General features: G+C 40.2%; 1 protein-coding gene and 1 long non-coding RNA gene across 2 annotated transcripts in view; both read right to left on the reverse strand.

The window, feature by feature from the left end:
* LOC118406128 overlaps positions 1 to 8188 on the reverse strand; it is a 12388-nt gene extending 4200 nt beyond the window's left edge. Inside the window, exon 1 of the long non-coding RNA XR_004829985.1 lies at positions 7818 to 8188. This is a non-coding gene — a long non-coding RNA (uncharacterized LOC118406128). The remainder of the gene's footprint in view (positions 1 to 7817) is intronic.
* A 464-nt stretch (positions 8189 to 8652) lies between these two features.
* LOC118405995 (glucose-repressible alcohol dehydrogenase transcriptional effector-like) lies at positions 8653 to 13685 on the reverse strand. The gene is made up of 4 exons (XM_035805850.1): positions 12973 to 13685; positions 11784 to 11969; positions 9720 to 9803; positions 8653 to 8868 (listed from the first exon to the last, which is right to left on the reverse strand). Exons 1-4 carry the CDS (start codon positions 13633 to 13635, stop codon positions 8665 to 8667), a joined length of 1137 nt encoding a protein of 378 aa, XP_035661743.1. The 5' UTR covers positions 13636 to 13685; the 3' UTR covers positions 8653 to 8664.
* Between the last annotated feature and the right edge of the window lie 3406 nt (positions 13686 to 17091).

Genomic DNA, 17091 nt, shown 5'->3' on the forward strand with positions numbered 1-17091 from the left:
TTAGAGGCAGATATGAAAAAAACTGAGAAAAAAGCATCAAGGTATTGGCCCATTCTACCCCTGTGCCAAATTTCAGGTCATTCGGTCCAGGAACGGCGGAGATGAATCACTTTGAAGATTTGACAGGAGAAAGAAGAAAGAAACATTACGAATACAATATATTTCACCATACTATGTATGGCTGAAATATAACAACAGTACACATCATATACAACCCCTTCCCCCTCAGTAGTGGCAAGGTGAGTGGCAAGGTATTGGACCTAGCTGAGCAGAGCATGGGGCATTAACAAACATACAGGTTGACACATAAAAACATGTAACATACATTCATTCCTGCATCTTAATGCTAACTGACACTTGATGGTTGGGACATCTGTTTCAAATTTGATGTTTTGGCAAACAGCCCTCATCCTAGGGGACCAACTGTTGTCTTGGGTTAATGTTACCACTGACCCAGTTTTTCCACAATTAGCAAGGAAATTTCATAAGAGGCCCAACAATCCTTTCTGTACTTATTAGGCCTGACTGGAAGTATAACCAAAGAGAACATACTGTGTTCATATGTCAAAGAACTGTGGATGCTGGTTGTTATATTTCAGCCATACATAGTATGGTGAAATATATTGTTATATTTCAGCCATACATAGTATGGTGAAATATATTGTATTCGTAATGTTTCTTTCTTTCTTTCTTTCTTTCTTTCTCCTGTCAAATCTTCAAAGTGATTCATCTCCGCCGTTCCTGGACCGAATGACCTGAAATTTGGCACAGGGGTAGAATGGGCCAATACCTTGATGCTTTTTTCTCAGTTTTTTCATATCTGCCTCTAAAATGATTTTATTGAGATTTTTTGGTCAATTTTAGACCAAAACTGTATATTTTGGCCCCTGTACCCTGGTATTACAACCAAATGAGCTGAAATTTGACAGAGATGTGCCTTGATAATGCTCCCATATAAATTCGATAACACTTTTGGTGTACAGTACAACAAAATGCTTATTTTTGCGATTTTTTGACCAATTTTTGACCAAAAAAGGACACTTTTGGCCCCTGTACCCTGGTATTACAACCAAATGAGCTGAAATTTGACAGAGATGTGCCTTGATAATGCCCCCATATAAATTCAATAACACTTTTGGTGTGCAGTACAACAAAATGCTTATTTTTGCGATTTTTTGACCAATTTTTGACCAAAAAAGGACACTTTTGGCCCCTGTACCCTGGTATTACAACCAAATGAGCTGAAATTTGACAGAGATGTGCCTTGATAATGCTCCCATATAAATTCGATAACACTTTTGGTGTACAGTACAACAAAATGCTTATTTTTGCGATTTTTTGACCAATTTTTGACCAAAAAAGGACACTTTTGGCCCCTGTACCCTGGTATTACAACCAAATGAGCTGAAATTTGACAGAGATGTGCCTTGATAATGCTCCCATATAAATTCGATAACACTTTTGGTGTACAGTACAACAAAATGCTTATTTTTGCGATTTTTTGACCAATTTTTGACCAAAAAAGGACACTTTTGGCCCCTGTACCCTGGTATTACAACCAAAATGAGCTGAAATTTGACAGAGATGTGCCTTGATAATGCCCCCATATAAATTCAATAACACTTTTGGTGTACAGTACAACAAAATGCTTATTTTTGCGATTTTTTGACCAATTTTTGACCAAAAAAGGACACTTTTGGCTCCTGTACCTTGGTATTGCAATCGAATGAGCTGAAATTTGGTATAGATAGGCATTAGATACTTGGTAACAAGATTCAAGTAAAATTTTTGACATAAACAGCTTTAAAATGATTAATTTTGGCACTTTTCTGAGGGGAAATTTGTTTTCTTTTGGCCTCCTGACGTGACCTTCCGTGACCCCGCACAGAGCCACACCTGTGCGCGTCAGCCGGAGAGTTAATTGAATCAAAGACCTAGCCAATCAGCGAAGAGGAGGCCAAAGGCTAATTAATATTCATAAGCGGGGCCTCATGATCCCGTATATAGCAGTGTTCCCGCCAGGGGGAGCGAAGCCCGCCTAAGGCTCTCGCATTTTAGACTATTCAGAAGGCTTTATATTGTATTAGTTCTTAGGGGCATATCTATGATAATCGCAGCAGTCACTTAACTTCTCTTCAGGAGTTTAGCGTAACACTATTTCAGGTCAAACCGTCAAAGGCAACTAAAAACAAACTTTAACGTTACTGAGTTCAACAGTACTTATAACTTGTTATCCGAAGTTGAAACGCTAGCGATGGTATTTTCGCTGCGCTGTTAGCTCCGTGCGACTGTTGTTGACGGTCTTATAACGGTATATTTTGCACCCCTGTACCCTGGTATGAGTAACATTTGGTATAGATAGGCATAAGATAGTTGGTAAAATGATCCAAGTAAAATTTTTGGCATAAAGTACTGTAAAAGGCTTAATTACAGCACTTTTTTTAGGGGAAATTGGTTTTCTTTCGTTCTCCATGCCATGACCTTTCGGACGTTCACCCCACAGAGCCGACATCTGCACCTGCGTCTATCCGGCAGGAAGAGTTAATTCAATTAATGGTTCAGCCAATCAGCGAAGAGGAAAGCGAAGGCTAATTAATATTCATAAGCGGGACCACACAATACGTTTACTTGAAGACTCAGGCCGTACAGACTTCTCGCCAGGATTTTTTCAAAGCGTCGGACAGGGGTCCGGGGGCCGCCGAATGTCCCTGGCGGGGTCCAGGGGCAGGGCCACTGTGGGGGGGACCCAGGTGGGCGAAGCCCCCCCGGAAGCTCTTGCATTTTAGACTATTGAGAAGGCTTCTTTTATCAGTTTTTTTAGGGCCATATCTACGATAATCGTAGCAGTCACTTACTTCTCTTCAGCAGTTTGACTTTAAAATATTTCGGGTCAAAGCTTCAAAGACAACTAAAACCTCATAAACAACAAACTTTACTTAGCTCAACAGTATACAAAAATATTGTACGGGTTGCCATCCTTAGTTGAAGCGCTTATTTATAGCGCTAGTATCTTCGCTGCGCCGTTAGCCGCCGTGCGACTTTTGTTGACGGTCTGATATCCCTACGTCGCCGCCTCGCTGATATTCCCACGGACATGTTTCAAGAAAAATACCCAGCAAAAAAACGCTGTTCTGCGTCAAATTCTATTCTATAAAACATGTGGGACTCAGTGTTCCAGTCTAAATATTTTGTAGAAGCACCGCTGTAGGAAAGAAGGTCCAAGCAATGTAAAACATCACGTAGCATGAAGATCGCTGTCAACTGGCACACAGCACATGACTGTTTGAAACTCTAAGTCTAATCAACAGCCGTGTTTGATTGATAGCCGGCGGTCCTTTGATGAAGTCGGCGAAAGGTGCGTTAGTTAGAAAATCTGCGTTTAGTTTTGATACGTAATTATAAGTTAGACAGTGGCGAGAATGATTATTTTCTCATCAATATTTCTCTTCAGAATTATTTGAACTTAATTGTACATCTAAACAATTGGCTTACCTGTGCAATGTTTATATGATTAATGATCAGTGTACTGAAATCATGTGTAACGTATGGCTCCTAGTCAATAGATCAGCATTTTTCTCTATAGTGACCACCTGTCTATAGTGGCCACATTTCTATCACTGGACTGGAACTTGCGAAAACTGCTGTATTTTCTCCAGAGCAAATGTATGTGTTCCTAGTGCTGTTGTTGTTTGACATAAACTTTGAACATTTAAATTGTAAGTAACTTTAAACTGCCAGAGTTTCAGCCCAATAAAACACTCTCAGCGCCAGGGTATGAACAGACTGACCAGACAGACGAAAGAAATCCTCGAACAAGGTTCAATCGTATCTTCCGGGTCTGGCAGGACTGAGTTGTTAAACTAAAATAAGAATAGGCTCAATGGCTGATTGCATACAAAGTAAAACAGTTTAACAGTTTTACAGCTTGAAGAAAACAAACGCTCCTACAGTACCTGCACCTGCTTGATAATTATTAAATCGTATTCCCTACTTGAATAAAAAAAGTTCACTGCAATAATAAATGTACCCACATCACAAGGAGCTTATACTTTTTTAAACTTACACCTAGTTATCGTACTGAAAATTGTTAATGACATTACATGAAGTCATTCAACAATTTTCAGTCATGATGAAAATTTTCTGAATGGAAGGTGTGATTATTGTCATTTTCTGAAAAATAGAAGCAAGCTCTGTCTTTACCTGGAATCAATTCACAATACCAGTTCACTTTGGGGGATAATGTACTGTTAAGAGGATGTTCCATTTTTGCGCAGGGGTGATTTGGAACAGTCCAATGTTGCGTGGGAAGGGGTATGGCTGAAATATGCTGTATTTGCTCTTAAGCAAATGTCGGCCTTTCTAGTATTCGTAATGTTTCTTTCTTTCTTTCTTTCTTTCTCCTGTCAAATCTTCAAAGTGATTCATCTCCGCCGTTCCTGGACCGAATGACCTGAAATTTGGCACAGGGGTAGAATGGGCCAATACCTTGATGCTTTCTTCTCAGTTTTTTCATATCTGCCTCTAAAATGATTTTATTGAGATTTTTTGGTCAATTTTAGACCAAAACTGTATATTTTGGCCCCTGTGCCCTGGTATTACAACCAAATGAGCTGAAATTTGACAGAGATGTGCCTTGATAATGCTCCCATATAAATTCGATAACACTTTTGGTGTACAGTACAACAAAATGCTTATTTTTGCGATTTTTTGACCAATTTTTGACCAAAAAAGGACACTTTTGGCCCCTGTACCCTGGTATTACAACCAAATGAGCTGAAATTTGACAGAGATGTGCCTTGATAATGCCCCCATATAAATTCAATAACACTTTTGGTGTACAGAACAACAAAATGCTTATTTTTGCGATTTTTTGACCAATTTTTGACCAAAAAAGGACACTTTTGGCTCCTGTACCTTGGTATTGCAACCGAATGACCTGAAATTTGGTATAGATAGGCATTAGATACTTGGTAACAAGATTCAAGTAAAATTTTTTGACATAAACAACTTTAAAATGATTAATTTTGGCACTTTTCTGAGGGGAAATTTGTTTTCTTTTGGCCTCCTGACGTGACCTTCCGTGACCCCGCACAGAGCCACACCTGTGCGCGTCAGCCGGAGAGTTAATTGAATCAAAGACCTAGCCAATCAGCGAAGAGGAGGCCAAAGGCTAATTAATATTTATAAGCGGGGCCTCGTGATCCCGTATATAGCAGTGTTCCCGCCAGGGGGAGCGAAGCCCGCCTAAGGCTCTCGCATTTTAGACTATTCAGAAGGCTTTATATTGTATCAGTTCTTAGGGGCATATCTATGATAATCGCAGCAGTCACTTAACTTCTCTTCAGGAGTTTAGCGTAACACTAGTACTATTTCAGGTCAAACCGTCAAAGGCAACTAAAAACAAACTTTAACGTTACTGAGTTCAACAGCACTTATAACTTGTTATCCGAAGTTGAAACGCTAGCGATGGTATTTTCGCTGCGCTGTTAGCTCCGTGCGACTGTTGTTGACGGTCTTATAACGGTATATTTTGCACCCCTGTACCCTGGTATGAGTAACATTTGGTATAGATAGGCATAAGATAGTTGGTAAAATGATCCAAGTAAAATTTTTGGCATAAAGTACTGTAAAAGGCTTAATTACAGCACTTTTTTTAGGGGAAATTGGTTTTCTTTCGTTCTCCATGCCGTGACCTTTCGGACGTTCACCCCACAGAGCCGACATCTGCACCTGCGTCTCGAGCCGGCAGGAAGAGTTAATTCAATTAATGGCTCAGCCAATCAGCGAAGAGGAAAGCGAAGGCTAATTAATATTCATAAGCGGGACCACACAATACGTTTACTTGAAGACTCAGGCCGTACAGACTTCTCGCCAGGATTTTTTCAAAGCGTCGGACAGGGGTCCGGGGGCCGCCGAATGCCCCTGGCGGGGTCCAGGGGCAGGGCCACTGTGGGGGGGACCCAGGTGGGCGAAGCCCCCCCGGAAGCTCTTGCATTTTAGACTATTGAGAAGGCTTCTTTTATCAGTTTTTTTAGGGCCATATCTACGATAATCGTAGCAGTCACTTACTTCTCTTCAGCAGTTTGACTTTAAAATATTTCGGGTCAAAGCTTCAAAGACAACTAAAACCTCATAAACAACAAACTTTACTTAGCTCAACAGTATACAAAAATATTGTACGGGTTGCCATCCTTAGTTGAAGCGCTTATTTATAGCGCTAGTATCTTCGCTGCGCCGTTAGCCGCCGTGCGACTTTTGTTGACGGTCTGATATCCCTACGTCGCCGCCTCGCTGATATTCCCACGGACATGTTTCAAGAAAAATACCCAACAAAAAACGCTGTTCTGCGTCAAATTCTATTCTATAAAACATGTGGGACTCAGTGTTACAGTCTAAATATTTTGTAGAAGCACCGCTGTAGGAAAGAAGGTCCAAGCAATGTAAAACATCACGTAGCATGAAGTTCGCTGTCAACTGGCACACAGCATATGACTGTTTGAAACTCTAAGTCTAATCAACAGCCGTGTTTGATTGATAGCCGGCGGTCCTTTGATGAAGTCGGCGAAAGGTGCGTTAGTTAGAAAATCTGCGTTTAGTTTTGATACGTAATTATAAGTTAGACAGTGGCGAGAATGATTATTTTCTCATCAATATTTCTCTTCAGAATTATTTGAACTTAATTGTACATCTAAACAATTGGCTTACCTGTGCAATGTTTATATGATTAATGATCAGTGTACTGAAATCATGTGTAACGTATGGCTCCTAGTCCATAGATCAGCATTTTTCTCTATAGTGACCACCCGTCTATAGTGGCCACATTTCTATCACTGGACTGGAACTTGCGAAAACTGCTGTATTTTCTCCAGAGCAAATGTATGTGTTCCTAGTTGTTTGACATAAACTTTGAACATTTAAATTGTAAGTAACTTTAAACTGCCAGAGTTTCAGCCCAATAAAACACTCTCAGCGCCAGGGTATGAACAGACTGACCATACAGACGAAAATAAATCCTCGAACAAGGTTCAATCGTATCTTCCGGGTCTGGCAGGAAGTTGTTAAACTAAAATAAGAATAGGCTTGATGGCTGATTGCATACAAAGTAAAACAGTTTAACAGTTTTACAGCTTGCAATTGAAGAAAACAAACGCTCCTACAGTACCTGCACCTGCTTGATAATTATTAAATCGTATGCCCTACTTGAATAAAAAAAGTTCACTGCAATAATAAATGTACCCACATCACGAGGAGCTTATACTTTTTTAAACTTACACCTAGTTATCGTACTGAAAATTGTTAATGACATTACATGAAGTCATTCAACAATTTTCAGTCATGATGAAAATTTTCTGAATGGAAGGTGTGATTATTGTCATTTTCTGAAAAATAGAAGCAAGCTCTGTCTTTACCTGGAATCAATTCACAATACCAGTCCACTTTGGGGGATAATGTACTGTTAAGAGGATGTTCCATTTTTGCGCAGGGGTGATTTGGAACAGTCCAATGTTGCGTGGGAAGGGGTATAGCTGAAATATGCTGTATTTGCTCTTAAGCAAATGTCGGCCTTTCTAGTTGGAATTTAGTTTATGATTGTTTTCTTCCAGTCTTGGATGAGTTATTCTTTGCAAGCGGCCCCAGCAATATGATCAACTGTTACCTTTCCCCATCCCACCCACAGCTGGAATTGTCACTGACCCAGTTTTTACTAAGGAAAAACTTCAGCTACAGGCTAACCCCCATGCATAGCCTTGGGGCCCAGAAAAGGTAGTCTTTCAGGCTAGCCAGCCCAGCTCCTGGGCCCAGGCTTTTCCGTAAACCCGTTTCAGTTACATGGTATATAGTTACATGGAGGGTTTGCTTATAATTAAGCCCTTTGAATAACATGTTTGAGGCATCATTTTACATCCCATCTGAAAAACCTGTGCAGCCCCAACCAAGATATCCTCACCTTGGATTGAACAGGGGTCTCCTAAAAACTACTCCCAGAACCAGGAGCTCAAAGTCTTTGGTTTGAACCTGCAACGTAATTAATGCAAAGCAAGCACCAGGCTAATTGCATTGGATGAATAAAAAAAGAAGTTAAAAATTTTTTCTAATCACGTGCACCTTGGTTGAATTACATAAAATTTGGTTACAAACTCTCATCAAGTGTAGTAATATGTTAGCAGCAACACTATACAGTAGCAAATTAGATTCTTCTCTGTTCTTCCATAACAACTTGATGCACATCGATAAAACATTGAGCAGCATCACAGGTGAGACAGGTCCACCTCCTCCCAGAAAAATATGTTGTGGTGATTTATAAGCTAAAACCCTTGTGTACCGTTTCATTAATAGAGAAGTCATTTTAGTCTACTGTAAATTCATTGAAGTTTGCGGGGATTTAACTTCACGGTAGCGGGAAAAAGGTCTTTTCACGGTGGTTTTAAGTTCGCGGTGAAGTGGCCACCGCGAAAAACCACGAACATTAAACCACCGCAAACATTTCTGCATTTACAGTAACTTGCCCCTCAATAGTTTCAGAGGTTCAAGATTTCAAAATGATCACGGGTAGGCTACCTATCCCTCCAAGAATTTCAAAATAATTTATCAGAAATAACTCTAAAGGCCCCCCCCCCCCCCCAAGACTTTCTACTGCTGCCTTTGTTGATGACCCTTAGAATGTTACACTTTGAGCTGAAACACAGCTTTGAGTGAGAGATGGTCGGAAGGGAAGACCCTGTTGGGACAGCCGGTGAGTGGCGCAATGGCTGACTCCGGTACCGTGTCCAACACCTCTGTCACGCGTACGCTGTCCGAGCTGTACCAGATGTAGTCCAGGCACTCCACAAACGCACCATCGTAGTCTGTGAAGTCTGGTTCTTTTCCCTGGTAGAATTAAAACATTGTTAGATATGGGCTATTGATTGTAGCGTCTTGTTGGCATAACTGTGAGTTAGGATGTTTGGCCCCAAAACCATCTACATGTAATTAGGTCCTGGGTTCAAATCCCATGACATGCCACTGATGTTGTGCCTGAATGCCAAAGGAAAGGCACTTAGGCCAACTTTCCTCACTTCACCCAGGTATAAAAATGGGTACCTGACTTTAGTTGGGCAGTACAAGGCAGTGGAAGGAGAGGTTTGGGCTCCAATTACATACCCTAGACACAGTGGATATTAAAAAACCCACCTGTGGTCTCAAAAAGGCTATGGGACCTTTACCGTTACCTTTTTATCTTATTGATGATTTTCAGAAGCAATGCTTTTAATAAGGGCCTCATTCAAGTGTAGCAATCCCTGAGTATAGAGACCAAAATTGAATTTGTGTGATCCTCGGTTCCTTAATTGGCATATGATAAAATACATACTAATATGGCTTAAAAACAACAAAATGCTTAAAACACGCCAAAATTTGTCACATCTCTGGTCACAGGTTTTTGCCAGAGTTGGTTGCTGGGTAACTGAAACACAACATTTTGGTAGGTAGATATAGACTACAACACAGGATATTCTGTAATGCCTGAGGTACGGCCCAACCACATTACAATGCTACAAAATGCTCCAGTATTAAGAATGATTTTTAATGGCATTTTCAAACAACAGGAAAAGTGTTTATATTTGTTGCAAATGTGTATGTGTATACTAGCTGAATAACACTGGCATTGTTGTGAAATATAAAAAGAAAATGTTCAAATTGCATTCATATGAACTTAAACTAATCAAACTGAACGACTGTACCTTGACTTCAGCATAGGCACTCTTCAGAGACTTAGATGGATGTGAGAATACGCTGGATGGCAACAGTTCAATCAAACACTTACTCTGGAAGGAAGGAACAAAAAAAGAACAATTTCACAATTTCATTGACATCTACAATATCATGCAGCAGAAGGTAATAGTCGATGCGCATGAGCTTCATGTCTAAATCACTAGAGGGCACTGCTGCATGGTGTTTGGAGATATATAAAGCACTGTACTGATACATGTAAAGTGCACCTTTAGGTACAAATGGTGTTTTGAAAATGATAATAGCAGTGCCCCTAGTCTTTATTTCTCCAACGTTAGCAGTAGCTTTCAATGAGAGTTATCATTTTAGTATTTGATGAATCAATTAAAGAGGTGAGAATAGTCCGGCTAGAACCAAAAAACTGAAACAGTTTGATTTGTTGGTTCTAAGTTTCAAAATTAAATGCTCAACCAGAAAAACATAATGAAAACAAAGCCTGATGACAAGGTTTATGTCTTGATGCACAGAGTTTTATGGAGTGAATGCAGTCACATTAAAGTTTTCTCCCCTGCCATGATTGGTTAAAGACCCCCAACTGTATTTTTTTAATCCATAACAGTGACCACTAAGTCCCTGATTCGCTACTGTGAAAGCCTGCTGACCAACTGTGGTGTGTTGTAGCTGGCTACCTGGCTACCTGTGGTGTGAGTGGTCATCAATCCTAAGTTCTCCTCCCTCTGATCAAGGGCCTTGGAGAACCTTTCTACAAGCATCCTGCCATACCCCAACACGAAAGATATTTGAGGTTGGGGTATGGTATCCAGGCTATCTGTTTTTCTGATGTCTGCTTGCTACGGGTACCTAACCTAACTTTTAAGTCCCCAAAAAACAAGGAAATTGGCTGGTGTTGCCTAAAATACATGAAGTACATAGAACTGTGGGATTGTGTGGGGCAGGGTTGTAGCCAGCCTGAAATCATTTTCAGTCCCCTTGATTTTGAATGGGAATCCTATCGAGCACCAAAGGCATGGTGTGACGTTGCACGTCATTTCTAGGGGATCTGGGTCCCAGAAAATTTTTAAATCCAGACCCTCTGAAACACTATTTCCTGCATTTTGAGGTGCAAATTTTGCTTGTAGACTAAGTTGTTCAATTATAGCATCTGTTTTGGTGAAGAAGAACACATGGGTTTCAGTTTTTTTTTTATATCTTTACATATCAATTTTTGTCTGTCCCAGAGGATGGAATGGGAAAAACTTTTTTCAGTCCCCAGCTGCAAAATTCCTTCAAAGGACTGAAGGACAGGTGCTGGCTACAACCCTGGTGTGGGGTAACTCCAGAACCCAGAAGCACAAAACATGAAACTTCACCCAGGGGTCAAAATGGGTACACTTCAGTTGGGGAGGTAAAAGGTGATAGAAACAGAGGGATGGGCTCTGACTTCCAATACCGTACCCGAAACACAGTGGATAACAACTAACTGAGGCCCAACGTCCTCAAAAAGGCTATGGAACTGCCTTTAGGCCACAGCAAGTAAATTTTATGGATGACATCCGCGCTCATTAATTTTTGCCTGATTTCAGAAAAAAAAACAAGAATTTTTTTCTTCTTCAGGGAAGGCTGGATAGGCGAAAATGGGTAAAGGTTGTACCCTAATTATTGCATGTAGAATTGACACTAGAGACTCTGTAGCATTGACTGTAGTTGCAGAAGTGAAACTTGATAGATAGTTGTAAGAGTGGCACAACTATGGAAGCTATGAGTGTAGTTGCCAAGATGGTTAATGATACCAGTCTACCACACTAGTGTCACTTTAACTACACTGGTGCGCTTCTTAAATACAGGAATGAATGCCTTGTTGGCTGTGATGCCATATTTTGTCACATCAAGTCTTGTTACAACGTCTATTTTGAAAATATGCCATCTTGTTTTTTTTGCCCATCTTGTTTTTTTTTTGCCCTATCTCATTATTTTTGTAGTCTGCAGAGGATGTCATCCATAGAATTTACTTGCTGTGGCCTTAGTAACCATTCACCTTTACATGGACACAACCATATGAAAATCTGCTAACCCACCTGATTGTCGGACACCTTGAACGGCCGAAGAGCGCGGAACATCTCGTACCCTCCCCCGCCGAGGTATCCCCTGGTGAGGATCCCGTACGCTGGACTGAACGGGCTCGAGTTGAAGTCTCCGCACAGGATGTGCGGTTGGTCCACGCCTCCCGCAAACTTCACCAACTCGTTCATGGCCACAGAGATCTGTAGAAATTTTTTAACAAAAATGCTTCTGCTGTTCCAGAGAAAGCTGCTAGGGAGACGAAACATACACCACTTCTTCCTTACATCAAAGGCTATCAGCCCATTTAGACCATAGCATGTCCTGGACAAAAGATACAAAAAACAGAATTTCTGCTGCAGTACCAAGGTCATAAACAGGGGGCCATAACTGGCCTTGACGTTCGTCTTTCCAAGACCTATCCAAATACCAAATATTATGATCATAACCAATCCAGACTTAAGGTAAATTGGCATTTTGATCTTCCATTGTTTTCTTATTAATGAATTAAGAAAGAATTGAGCCGTAACGAATATTGATAGATGGGCATGAAATATTTCTAAATCTAATTTTTGGGGAGCCAAATCGATGACGTCATCAGGTTTTATTGCCTCTAATATTATTTTTCTATGACAAAATACAGCACTTTGGCACATAACACTGCAATGAAACTTCGTTTTTCGTTGCATAATGATGAAAGCTACAAACTCACGGTTGCGCAAATTGATATCTAGTTATCTGTAGTAATTAGAAAATGTTTGTTTTCATATAATTAAAAAGATAATAATTCTTCATAACTACAGATCGTTAGTAGATATCAATTTGCGCAACAGTGAGTTTGTAGCTTTCATCATTATACACATGAAAAACATAGTTTCATTGCACTGGTATGTACCAAAGTGCTGTATTTTGTCATAGAAAAAATAATATTAGGGCAATAAAACCTGATGACGTCATCAATTTGGCTCCCAAAAAATCAGATTTAAATCTTTTTAATGCCCATCTATCAATATTCGTTACGGCTCAATTCTTTCTTAATTCATTAATGAGAAAACAATGCAAGGTCAAAATGCCAATTTAGCCAACCTAGATACCTTAATCTAGAATTATTCTGACCAAAATATGAAAACACAAACACACCAAAAACAATACCTCCATTCATGGACGTAATGATTACATTACATAATGTACTTTAGCCTGACATACCTGCAGAGACTGCACATCCACCTCCACATGCTGGGGGGCGCTTGGTATCAGTCCCATCCACCAGATCACATGTAAGGTCCCCACACTGACCTCACGACCCGTCTCCTTACAGCAAAGCTTACACATCATCATCACGCTAGACTTCTCCAAGTACTTGTAAACGTAAACTCTCTCCGATTCCGCCACATGACTCTTGATTAGTTCTTTGAACTTGGAGTTGAAGTCAAAGGAAGCAAAGTCCACGACACTAAACCTAGATGTCCGAAAAAACATTGCGACTCCTTCCGGAGTCCCAAGAACTTTCTCTTTGAATCTGTATCCATCGTAGCCTTGTTCTTGCATCATGGGTAAGAGGCTCTCGTTGTAGTAGGTTGTTCCAACTTCTTGTAGACAGACGATGTCGCCGTTAAGGTAGCGTAATTCCGCTTCTAGCTGTCGCTGGCGAGCGGACATCGGGAGGCATTCTTCGGGACAGTACGGGTACATTTGAGGCGTGACGTGACAGTCGGCTAGGATGTTGTAGGAAACGATGGAGAAGTTTTGGGACTGGTTTTCGACGGGGTCTTTGTCGTTGAGTGGACGGCGAAGAACTTTTCTGTTGAAGAATGCTTCAGAGCTAGTGTCTGTTGTTTGGTCCATGTTGATTCTGTTAAAAAGATCCATACACAATTGAATAGTTTAAAGAGTTTAGTGCCAATGATACAACGAATGTACATGGCAGCCTTGTCAAAAACTTTTAGAGTAGTAGGAGCATAATATCTGAAAGTAGCAGGCAAGCCGCAAAGCGGGTTGCGGCTCGCCACGAAGTGGTGAGCAGGGGGTAGGTACGGGAAGGGGGTCGCTCCCCTCCTGTAGGGGGGTTTGGGGGGCCTCCCCCAGGAAAAATTTGTAAATTTTGACCCCGAAACATGGTTTTTGGTGTATTCTGGGCAATTTTTCTTGTCAGCTTATATCTTTAATAGTTTACATCTTGGAATTAACCTCTACCATTTTGTGAAAGAATCCATCCACAATGAGGCATGTTGTGTTTCTAGTTATAGTCCAGAAAATAGTCACAGGCACACAGAGCTAGATATGTGCACTCAAAGGTCCAGATATTAGAACTCCGCCTCCTTGGAGGTGTGGTGGCAGTGCCTGCTGCAATCTCAGATAATATAAACAACAGAGAAAACCTAATACATGTGTGGGACATTCGTCAAAATGACAGTTTTCAGATCCCGGGAAGACCCAGTAAGCTATCAGAAAACTGCCAGAGGTTTATCAACACAAATTGCTGGGGGATTTTGTAACAAAAGTAGGCGGCTGAAAAATGTAAAGTAGGCGGGGAAAATAGCCGGCAGCCGGCTTGATTTGACAAGGCTGCATGGCCTTCAAGTGTGATTTAATGAATGTATATTGACAGAGCATTCAATTATTGAGTAACTTCTAGGCCATTTTGATTTGATTATAACTTATCATGATAAGGATGACATTTTCAGAGAACCCCAAAACAAATGCGACCATACGAAAAGAAAAGACTTTGGCAAAAAAAGTTGCCTTAAATGATATTATGAATTAGCTAAGTGGTCAGGAAGATTGAACAAATGCCTAACAAGCAGATAGGCATGCTGATAGGGCTCCCTTGGAAATCAGTTACTACGTTAACTGAAGGGACTACCCTAAAGATCAATAAATAAAAATAAATAGATAGGCAAATGCCTAACAAACAATGGTATTTGTTACCAATCAACAATAATCAACAATAGATTAAGTTTTGTTCTTTTATGGTGCAATTTATAGTACAGCGTGACTGTATATAGAATTGTTCAAGTACAAGCTGAAAAAGTGTATTGAATTCGACGTGATCGTATGGACATACACGCCCCCCTCCCCAAAACTAAAATCAAAATGTCTTGACCGAAAAAAAGAAGTTTAGGAATTCTGAGTCGTGTTTTTGGGCTTCAAGAAGTATAGAAAGATCTTGTTCATGTTCAAGAACATAAAATCAAAGCATACCTGCAGTCTGTAACTCCGTAAGTCCCGTTCAAAGTCCCGTCCAAAGTTCCCAACGGTTTATGACTTACCGCAGCAAAAAAGTCAAGACTTTACTTCCGGGTTAGGTCGTTGACCTCATTTGAGTCAAGGACAAGAAAATCGCCTATGGGGATTTTTCATGGTTAAGGATTCCAACGTCAAATTGAGAAGCTTTGACGCTCAAAAATTTATAGAAATGTGTACGAGAAGGTTGCACAAATAGATTATGATTTATTTCGTGATACAATGAACATAATATGTAAAGATGGACTTGAAAAAGTACCGGGTCTTTCCTTTTCGTCGCCCTCTTTTATGGGACGCTCAGCGGAGATCATGTGAACTGCAGCCGGCGCATGGTCGTTGATGGTATAAAGTTGGTATCTCACTGCACTTGGGGCACAGGTACGGCACTGCGGGGTTCGAAAGATGACTCAGCGAATTTTAGACATAAAGAACGAATTTTCTTACGTTTGTGTATTTTTTTTGTCTTTTAAGTCATACCTCTATGTACTAAATGTCTACTTTAATTAACGTTATGTGTGTTATGTTTGAGATTCCTATCATTGAATGCTACGAAATGTTCACATTAAATTGTGCAAATAGCTTCTGATTTGCCTAATTAGCATCTGATTACTTGCACTACTCGCAGTGCTCGAAAAATACGGACCTAGATAATTGGAAATCGCAAGAAAAACTGACGACTGAAGGACAAATATGATATCAATGAATGACTGGTTTATTTCAATAGGATCATATTCAATACCATAACAGTTATAATGAAGCTGAATTGAGGTATGACTCACAGTTCAGTTCACAACATTAAGAATATTAAAAATTTACAATTTTGCAGCCAAAGAAAAGCTCGGTATGAATACAAGTTAGTCAAGCAGCAGCAAGAGTGCAGTGAAGCATAGGTCATCAGTAGCTTGTGAGGATATTCTTGTGTATATTTCGCAATTCATGTTACATTTTGTTATATATGTTATAACATAACAATACAATTTACAGGCACAGCAATACTGTTTTTTTACATCTTTTCATACTTGTTTACGACAGTTATACATTGTACAGTTATTTTTTCAGGCCGAGAAGCCACTTTTAAGTAAAGAAAGAAAAGCGGCTTGGTTAATTGAAAAAAAAAGATTATCCAGGTCTAGATCTTTGCCAAAGCACAATTAAAATTTTCGTTAGATGGCGACATTACAGGTAACGTAATTTCTATTGTCTATTTTAAACTTCTTGGCATTTCACCTTCTTGTTATAGCAAATACAAATGTGAAACCAAAACCTACAAAATGTTTTTTTTTCAGTTTATCTGTACTATGTACAAACCTTAGCGAAATAGACAAAATGATTGCCAAGCTTCATACTAAAAGACTCTGACATGTATCCACGAACAGTAAAATTAAAAATTGAAAACATATCATTCAAAGTTACAACAAATACAGAGCAACTGTACAGCAATAGCATTTAAACAAATGCTATCATCAACTGCAGCGAACAACTAAGATATATAAAACAGTACACAGTTCATCATTGGAAATTGTTTCCTCAAAACCGTCTATTGAGAAGAATATGAATAGGTATGTAGTTTTGTAATTTAAATAAAAACTAAAAAAGATAAGCAAATTGAACCAGTTTACATCTCCGAAAAACTTAGTAACACTATGTACAGTATGTACAGGTTCATTGCACGGGGGAAGTTCCCCTAGCTCTTTTCCACAAGCACAACAGACAGTTGACCACAGGTTAACGTCCTGTCCAAAGAACTGCAACCTTTTCCGGTAGTGTGCATGTCGGGTGAGCGACGAATTCGGTGTTCCACCTTTTGGTTCAAATGCTGGATCACTAGCCACTGGACTACGTCCGCTACGCTAAAGCTAAGGGTACAAACGGCGCCGTACGTGCAAATACGTGCTGTCTACGTGCCAAAACGTGGGCAATCTTTTGGGATCCGTAAGTGGTAAGTGCCGCCTGCTTACGAACTCGTAGGGAATCCGACGGATTTGGGAGCACGCAGACACGCCGTAGAACTTTACGTGCACCGGGCAAAACTTTGTGTGCCGTCGGGCTGCGGATTCGCCCCCCGGGTTAATTGTGCCCTTA

Source organism: Branchiostoma floridae, chromosome 18, assembly GCF_000003815.2.
Source record: "Branchiostoma floridae strain S238N-H82 chromosome 18, Bfl_VNyyK, whole genome shotgun sequence".
Lineage (NCBI taxonomy): Eukaryota > Metazoa > Chordata > Leptocardii > Amphioxiformes > Branchiostomatidae > Branchiostoma > Branchiostoma floridae.

Excerpts from the sequence above, each read along its gene's own strand:
- LOC118405995 (XM_035805850.1), bottom strand. The coding sequence starts at position 13,635 with ATGGATCTTTTTAACAGAATCAACATGGACCAAACAACAGACACTAGC. Across the intron at positions 11,970-12,972 it reads TGGATGTGCAGTCTCTGCAG|ATCTCTGTGGCCATGAACGA; the intron begins GTATGTCAGGCT and ends AAATTTCTACAG. Across the intron at positions 9,804-11,783 it reads TCAAGGTGTCCGACAATCAG|AGTAAGTGTTTGATTGAACT; the intron begins GTGGGTTAGCAG and ends CCTTCCTTCCAG.